Source organism: Crocodylus porosus, unplaced genomic scaffold, assembly GCF_001723895.1.
Source record: "Crocodylus porosus isolate Cpor-Errol unplaced genomic scaffold, CroPor_comp1, whole genome shotgun sequence".
In the NCBI taxonomy this organism is placed as follows: Eukaryota; Metazoa; Chordata; order Crocodylia; family Crocodylidae; genus Crocodylus; species Crocodylus porosus.
In genome coordinates this window covers 633,069-642,424 of record NW_017728952.1, presented here as the reverse complement: position 1 = coordinate 642,424, position 9,356 = coordinate 633,069, and the positions used below count along the sequence as shown (strand labels likewise).

The window sequence follows — 9,356 nt, the reverse complement described above, 5'->3', positions numbered from 1 at the left end:
TCGCAGCTGTTTAGGGTGGCAAGGCTGCGACCACTAACTCCGGCCGCTCAGCTCAAGCCGCAGAGCTCCTGCTCCTGCAGCAGCCCGAAGGGAACTGTGTCTCAGGCTCTGGCCTAAGCTGGTTATAAAGGCCAGGCCCTGCCCTCTTCCGGCCATGTGACCACCTGGTTGTCCTGGCAACCAGGCACCTGAGCTGCCTGGGTGATTGGCAGCTCTGCCAATCACCCTCACAATCACGGGGCCTCTATGTGACCCCGTGACACCAGGATTTGGTGTTCTTCAGCTGAAAGCAAGTGGGTGGGTGGGATGTTCTTCTTGGTGATAGTCCGAGGCCTGGCCTGGAGATGGTGCTGCCAAATCCCTGTTCTCGTCCTTTATTCACCACATTACACTATCTGCCTTTTATATTGTAGTATGTAAGCAGTGGGGCTATGACTACATTAGGCTTTTCCCTCTAAAGCAGTAGGGTCCAACCTTTTTTGGTAGGCCTGCCATGTGGTAAACATCTCATCGTCCCCAAGTACCACTCAGATCCATTTCTCCTGCCCTGTGCTCTGCCTAATTGGCTGCTATGCTTTCTGTTCCCTGCCCTATCTGCCACTGTGTTCTTTGCTTTCTCCCCTACCATCCACACAGAGGATGCCTATGCCACTTGCAGCACACGTGCTGTGCATTGGTCACTTCTGCTCTATAAAGTGTCTAGCTCTTGCTGCCATGGGGACAACTCCACCATTGGTAGCAGTGATAACTGTCCCACTTAGCCATCAGTGCTTTGAGAATGATGTCACCATCACTCTCCCAGGACAAGGTCTTTATGATACTGATGGGAACACTAGCACCTAGTTTAATTTTGCACTCTTCCTGTTTGGGGGGAACTGGGTTTGGTAACAGTCAGGAGCTGATACAGATAAGGCCTTAGTGTGGTCGTTTGTCCCAAGTGAAAATTAAGCTAGCTTCTGAGGAAGTAGTTGGAAGGTTTTACTCGGAGGACTCATGGCAGGAGGTGATTGCTGTGAATGGAATTGAGGCAGTGTAATCCAAGTAATCATTTCTATAGTATTTCAAAAGTGGGAGAGAAAAATATCATGGGCAGGTAGATTTCAGATGGTGTGCACTGTGTGGTGATAGGCCTTTTTGCTGGTGAATTTTAAACTGTTTTTAGAAGGAATATGCTGTGTAGATGGGTATGTTCCCTGCATTCTCTCTCTGCTTTTGGCAAAGGCGCCTTTGTCCTGTACTGCCCTTATCAGTGTGGAATTGGGATGGTACGCATGACAGAAAATACCTGGTGGTATACATAATCTTTCTATGTAGCTGCCTTTCTCTCCAGTACAGCTCCTTTGCTGTCCCATCGCATGTGGCATTTTGTTTCCTTCTATGCTATGTATAGAGGGAAGGATATAAAATCTGGTTGAGTTTTACTTGCTGTGGAAATGGCAGCCTTTGACTTTGTTTTAAATTTAGACCTTAATGCTTCACTGACATAAACATTTAATTTAATTTAATGCTTTTCGGATTATTAGTCAATAACAATTAACAGATGATTACTTCAGTCACTAGGTACATTTTCATAATCTAAGTCAAGTTAAGAGCCCAAATTTTATTGAAAATTAATGAGACTTATTCTCTTAAGTCATATAGGCATCTCTACAGGCTTTGCTCACTTTCTGTAGTTATCTGGGTCAATTATAGCAGTTATGTGTTTTGTTGAAAAGCACCATTGTCCAGTGTAAAGTCAGAGAATTATTTGTGAGTAACCTGCCTTCCCTGAAAATGCCCAAATGGCCTCTAAGTTTAGGGGATACAACACAAGAGTGCCCACGCAGTAGGCTTGCTTTTTCCTTCTGGGGTTGTTCAGTGCGTGAGTGGGAATGTATTCCTTTAGGATTCAAGGCAGCTCTTTCTTTTCAAATGTATTGGGATTTGCAGAAGATTACTCTTCTATAAAACCACTGTGTGACTTGGAATCCTAGGCAAAGTCCATGAACTTGAATTGAAAACTTTGCTGTTCAAGATGCATTGTATAGATTTTACAGAACAGTTAAGTGACTGTCTCAAGGTCAGGGTGCTTCAGCAGTAAGAAAATTAGCTAAAAAACAGAATATCCATCTATGCATATATTCCAGGTCAATAATACTGTTCCCCATAACTGCCATTACAGTTTGTGGTAGGGTGAAATAAGTCCTGGCTTTTAATTCAGACTTTAAGAAACAAGCTTTTGTGTCTTTTATTTGCAGTTATAAAGAGGCAGGTCTGATGCTGCAGTCAAACAAATAGGGTGTAGGACTAAGAATTTGGAGAAGTGGGATCTGTCCTCATCTCTACCACTGCCCTACTGTGTCATCTTGGGCAATTTTTTTCATTTTTCTGTGAATCCGTTTCCCCTCCCATGCCTTACCTTATGCTTGCTTAAACTGTAAATTCTTTCTGGGATAGAGACTGTTTCACTGTCTGGGTGTACAGTGGTTAGCACAGTGGGATTCAGATTTTGATTACGACCTCTACATACAGGAATATGATATGTTAATTCTTCCTTTTCTATTATCATTGGCTTTTCAGAACTTTAGATTTTCAAGGATATCTTACAGTGGCTTAGACATGTTAATGTACTTGTTAGGATGCCAAACTTCTTTTCAGTTGAGGTAAGAAGAAAAGCAAGAGCAGTAATCCTATTGCAAGGGTAAAATGGTGTTTTCCATCTAATTAAAATGTACTGTTGAGGCAACATGTGCCACTGGTCTTTTGTTTTAAATCTTGAGGTGTGAATAGATTTTAAGCATTGAAACTATCATTTATCTTTTCATAAGTAGAATAAAAGTAGATGAAATACAATAGAGCCCCATTATATCAACCTCCGTTTTATAATAACCCCCTGCTTTTAACAATCCTGCGATAGGAAGCAATTTTTTTCATTATTATGATGCAGCAGATTGACTAACCCTATTACAGTGAACGCTCTCTTTTAATGAAGTTTTCTCCTGGGGCTTCTTTCTAAAGAGATTGTAGTGTATTGTAAAGTGAAACCGGAGCAATTCAGGAGAAAGTGAGGCGCAGTAAAGACTTTTTTAGTGGTTAGTGTTTATAATGATAAAAAAGTAAGTTCTCATAATAAGCATATCTCTAGGAGAACTCCATGGGTCTGATTACTAGGTGGAATTAATCTCCCATTGCGAGGGGTGCACCGATAGATATTTTGGGGGCCGATACCGATAGCTGATTTTTAAGGAGGCATATTCACCAATACCTATCCAATTTCCGATACAGCTGTGCACAACTGGTAAGTCTGGTGTGGTGGAAGGTGAGTGGGGATGGAAGAGGCACGGGGGTGCAGATCAAGGCCCCTGTGTGAGGGAGGGAGTGGGACTGAGGCTGGGGCATGCGTTGCCCAGCTGAGGTGGGGCAGGGCATAAGATGGAGTTGTGGCTCATCCAGGGGGCACAGGGAGGCAGGGTGCGGCTTTTGCTAGTGCGTGCACCCTGGGAGGGCCCAATGGGTGGGGTGCCCTGCATCTGCATGGGGTGCAGACGGGGAGGGCTGCAACTGCACAGCTGGCAGCATGGAGAGCTGTGTGCAGTTGCTAAGTCTGTTGTGGTGGAAGAGGAGGGGTATGGGAGTGCAGATCAAAGTGAGGAAGATGTGGAGCTATGGCCAGGGCAGGCGGCACTCAGGATGGAGCTGCGGCTCATCTGGGGGTGCGGGAAGGGAGGGGAGCAGCTCCTGCCATCATGTGCAGCTCATTTGGCGGCTCATCTAGTGGCTCCTGCCACTGCTCCCACTGCTTGTCTGGGAGGGCATCAGGGGCATGTGCTCTGGATCTGTGTGGGGTGTGGGCAGGGTGGGCTATAGCTGTGAGCTGGGGTGGCACCGGGGAGGGGCCAAGTAAGCAGTGGCAGCAGTGCTGGGAGGGAGCTACGGGGGAGGGCTGTAACCGCCCCATAGCTCCCCTCCCAGCGCTGCTGTCGCCCACCCTACATAGATCAGGGAGCACATGCCCTCCCGGATGAGTGGATGAGCCGCCGAATGAGGTGTGCACAGTGAAGGGAGCTGCCCATCACTCCCTTCCTGTGCCCCCTGGATGAGCCGTGGCTCCATCCTGCACCTTCCCCTGCCCTAGCTGGGCAGCGCCTGCCCCATCCTCCTTGGCATGGGGGCTTGATCTGCCCTCCCACAGCCCTCCCTTCCCTTCTACCACAACAGACTTACTAGCTGCACGCAGCTCTCCACACCGCCAGCTATGCTCTTCACTGCCTACATGCTATGCTGCAGCTGCGTGCATGCACGGGCCATTTATCAGCCAAATTATTGACCACTTCAGGCTGATTTCCAATACAGACAATTTTCTTTATATTGGTGCTGATCTGATATTGGACCCATGTACCTTTTGCACCTCTACCCATTACACCTTGCTAAGGGCTTGCAGGAGGTGTAGATGTAATTTTGTAATCTGTCTCCACTACGAGAGTGATATTCACTGAGGACCAGGTAGTATCTTTCTAACTTCTTGAACCCAAGGTAAAGGCCATTTCACATTTAGCTCTCAATTTTAAGCTGCTGCTTTAATGCAGCGCCAAGGTTTTTTGTACAATTTCCTCTAATCTGCTTTAAGGGAAATCCTTTCTCCAGGCATCCAAAATCTGTTAGTCTCATGGGTGGTCCTTCTAGGCAGCTTTCATTGCCTGCTTTTCCCCCCTTTTATTTTTCAATTTCTTGTGTAGCTTTTCATTTATATTCTTGTCACATCTTCAGTAGACAGATGTGCACAGCTGTTTGAAGCCTCCCTCCCAGAAAATAAGTGAACTGTCATTCAACTTGTTCATGATTTCATTTTCCACCTTCTCACTTGATTTATGAAAGTGGAGTGTACAAACTGTATCTCACCAATCAATTGCTTGAATAATCTTTCCCTTTCATTATTGTCAATGTCAGTATCAGGGATTTGACTGGGGTATTAATGGGGAGTGAACAATGTGACTGTATCTCAAAATAACTGGGACGCTTGAGCTCTTCAAAATAACTGTGATACAGATGCTACATATATACACACACACACAGTGTTATTACTGAGAGAGCCTAGATGGAAGAGAGAACTTACTGCAGGATTATCAAAAGAGAAACATGAAATAACACTACATTGTTAGCTCTCACCCTCAAATAGGTATGATTTTTAATGGACAACACGGGAATTCATCAGGGGTAGAATGTGACCCTTTGTATGTAGAATGATTTTTAAAAACTGGAATTTGTACTAGTTTTTTAAAGCAGTCACATTTTTATGCCTTCCCTTCCCTGCGCCCTCCCCACTTACTTTCTTTGGTGGTTTACAGGCATAAATCCTGTCAAGAGTAGTAAGGATTTTTAAAAGTGCAAAAAGAAGAAACATTCCTTCTTTTAGTGGACAATTTGTATGCCATGAATGCTTGCATGTTTAAGGATCAGATTCTTCGTTTGAGTGCATGTGACTTTTATTTATTTCAGTGGGAGCCAAGCAATAATGAAAGGGACAGATTATTCAAGCAATTGACATGCCAATCCAGGGATGGGAAATGGCTGGAAGCAAGGGTAGTTAGGTATACATGAAACCACATTCTTGCCATCATGCAGTGGAGGAAGAGAGCCAGTCTCATTAGTGCAGAATGGATCATCTCTCAGCTTTCCAAATTCATCCAAAATGCCAATGTAAGGCAGTGGGGGTTTAGTTTGAGTATGGACTCCAGTATTTGATATCTTCAGAATGTGAGAGGCTACCTGTTGTGATTTGAGTAGCAATAAAACTAGGACTAACCAGGATAATCCAGGCTGATACTTGGAGGGTTAAACTCCCACCTTTATTTTATTGCCAGATGCTAGTAGTTCCCTATCCAGGTTTTACTGGCCATTGTCTCTACACTTGACCTCAGGCTGAAAAAGAAAACAGGCTATTTTCTGTAAATGTGATGTCTGTGACATTTCATTAATGGTCTGGCAGGTGTACAGCAGAGGCAAATGGACAGATGCAAATGTTCAGCCCTTTTAGGAGACCAACTGCAAGATGTTCTCAGGCCTCCTTTTTGTCTCTTCATCCTTCATTTCACTGAACAGGGCCCCATGTCTATATCTCTGCCAGGGCTGAATAGCTTGTGTTGTCAGGCTGCACCAAAACTTCATGTGTTTGTCTTTCATCTGCCAAACAAATGACCAGTTGTTGGTTTTATATCCCTTCAAACTTACTAGTTCATTTTTATTTTATTTATCTTTGTGTTATTCAACCTTGTGTTACTGGAATGGTGCCCAACCTTTTGGTCCCACAGATTCTTGGGTTCGAGCTGGTGTGGGGGTAGGAATAATGAGGGCCCAATCCAGTGCATGGGGCCCTCTGGATTGGGTCCCAGTCACAACTGGGGCCCAGTTCAGCTGTGTGGCAGCAGCTTGGCCTGGGCCTGATCCAGCCATGTGGGTCTTGGAAATTTGGTAAGGGGGAAGGGGTGGCAGTGTTAATTGCCACTGTTTTCCCCCGCTGCTAAATTTACCAACTCATACAGAGCCCCGTGGGGATTTGGGCAGTGGGCTGTGGGTTGATCACTCCTGTAACCTTATGTCACAGAAACAACCTTTTATTATTTGCCTTTGCTCACCGAGTAGACCGAGGGGCTGGTTCTAGTGGAGAGAGGAGCAAGTCATAAGTATGCAGACTTCAAATCTGTGGTGGTGCATGTTAGGAACAAGACAGAAACATGCAAATATTAGGCAGATTGCTTACATGGCAAACAAGTTTTTCACTATGAATAGATGTATATGAAGGTCTCCTTGCTAGAAGGCCAGTTCATTAGAAGGGATAGAACTGTATGGAGTGGCTAGAAGTCTGGAAGACTTTCACCTCAATGGCATTAATTCAAGTTCAAGCTGGAAAGCTTATTGCATTAAGATATTTGGTGGTTAGTGTGAAAGGTGCGCAGGTGCCACAGTAAGGGCATCTTGCTGTACAAGAGTCTACATAAAGAAGCAGAAGAGTGACTGGTGTCAGTGCTGTCTAGTGAACTGATGTCAAAAATAAACCTTCCAGGGAGGCTCCAGGCTGATTGATCCACTTGCTGGCAGTGTCAGAAGAGTCGTGAAAGAATGTCCTGGCATTAGAGCTAACCTACCCCATTCCCATAAAGACTGGTCCCTCCAGATTAGGCTTAAGACCACTGCCTTAAGACCATGGGTGAAATTTTTATTGCTGCTGCCCATGGTGTTCTTGTTCTCTATGGCTGCTCTGCTTAAGGCTTTAAACAGAGACCTCGATGAAGGAAAAAACAGTTGGCCTGCTCTTCAGTCAGAGCGGTCATGGAAACACTGGGTTCTACTGACCTCTGGAATAAAAACAAAGGTGTTAGGATGGGATGGGGTCAAAAGTATGGTAAAAGTGAAATAACATGTTCATAGCACCAGTATCTCCTGTTGCTTTTTTTTTTTTGCGTGAATATCACTGATGCATCTAAAACCCTCATTGACATTAGTGGGAATTGTGGGTGCCCAGCGAAGGCCACAAAGAAACTGATTTTGTCAAAACCTTGTTTTATAAGTGGGAGGCTTGAGCTATGAAGAAATCAAGAATTATAAGCATGTATTATATGTATAGTATTTTAAAGCACTGATTAGTCACTGAACCTGTTCTAATCCATGTTCTTTTTTTGGTCCTACAGGTGCTTGTGTCTATCAAGGCTCATTATTTGAGGTAGGTCAATTTTCATGCATTTCACTGGTTCACATGCTTGACTAAAAAGCAGCTTTAAGGGTAAAGCTGAGCCTGAGACTAAGCTACTTTTGTCACTGCCGCAGCTTTCAGAGCCTACATGGTGACAAGTCAGGAAGTGACATAGTGAACCCATTGTAATCAGTAGCAAAGTTCCTTCTGAGTTCAGTGAGGTTAAGATTTTACCCCTGGGCTTTTTCAACCAAATCACACTACAGCTGAGCAAGATGGGAAACAGATTTCATTTTCAATTTGGCCAGTGCGTGGGAGAGGGGTGAGAGGCTTTAAATTTTGAACGATGCGATTGAGGAATGTACAGTAAAAGACAGCTGGTGACTTCCAAGATCCTTCTCTGATTACTGAATGTATCTTGATCTTCTACACTTCCTATATGCCGATCAACACTTTTCTATCAGAAAATTTAATATTTATTTAGAAACTATTTGTTGTGACTTGTCCTTTTTAAAACTAAAAATGTGTCTTTGGATGTGGCAACCACAGTTCCCTCTGCTCCATTTTTAATGTGTTGTTGTTATTGTAATTGCAAACAGCCATTCTTAATTATTGGGCAGATATCTGAGGCCGGCATTGTAGGCAGATAATTCTCCATATAACATTTGCCTCCCTCTCTTTGGTACTCAGGAGTTTAAAAAAAATTGACAAGCTTCTTGCCCTCTGAAGCTTACATATGTAGCTGCTATCACACACTGAAATTACACAGTGATTTGTTGTCATGGGACCTAACGGTGTATGCACCATGCTTATTTATGGGAGATTGGATTTATATGCTTTATTTCCTTAAAACTTCCCAGTAAACTTGCCTGCAGTCTATTTGGGATGGTATAACTTTTATACAACTATAGGAGTTGGGTTCTTTTTGCCTTCCAGCCTTGATGTTGCCCCTTTAAAGTTTTCCTGCACAAAGGAAGAAATGGAATGGAATTGATTTACATCATAGCATCATTGGTGGACAGCTTGGTGAAAAGCTGAAGCAGATTGCCTGCATTTGTTTCCATTAATAATGTACTACAGAGCATCACAGTATTTTAAAAGCTATTGAAAAGTCTGTCTACACTCCATCAACTTTAATAAATTGTGTGGCAGATCATCTCTTCTATGCATTTTGGTTCAATCAGGACTGTAATACAATAGACCTAAAGGGATAGGAAATGAGATGTTCATCTAAGTCACCACATGTAGTTGACATATGTGCAATATTTACAAATCTCTCTTCAGCTTAGTATTGTTGACTAGATGTAGTTGATGTGGACACAGAATCATTGAAAGACTTTATTTATTTATTTATTTATTTATATTATTAGAAATTAAGGGCCAGTTGCAAATAACCTTGCTTGCATTGAGTAGTATCTTGCTCTCTGGGCATGTCTACAAGAACACTTTAATGCACAATTGCCTCTTCTACTGTGCATTAAAGCATTGTGGATATAAACAATGTTCATATGCTAATGCACAGAAGAATTAGTCTTCTGCGCATTAAATATCACTAAAAAGGTGTTCGCTTTTGCTACTGCTCATTAGAGCAGCCTAATGTGCCTTTATGTAGTACCTCATGTTAGAGGTACTAAACATAATGTGCAATAGCAAAAGTGCATTAATGAACATGTACACGTGCCCTCTGAGT

At 43.4% G+C, this 9,356-nt stretch overlaps 1 protein-coding gene across 5 annotated transcripts in view; it reads left to right on the top strand.

The window, feature by feature from the left end:
* The window catches only part of FRAS1 (Fraser extracellular matrix complex subunit 1), a 360,126-nt gene that overhangs the window by 3,449 nt on the left and 347,321 nt on the right, over positions 1 to 9,356 (top strand). For all 5 annotated transcript variants that reach the window (XM_019556365.1, XM_019556367.1, XM_019556366.1 and 2 more), the window contains exon 2: positions 7,665 to 7,696. In XM_019556365.1, the coding sequence (XP_019411910.1) occupies positions 7,665 to 7,696 (32 nt within the window). The remainder of the gene's footprint in view (positions 1 to 7,664; positions 7,697 to 9,356) is intronic.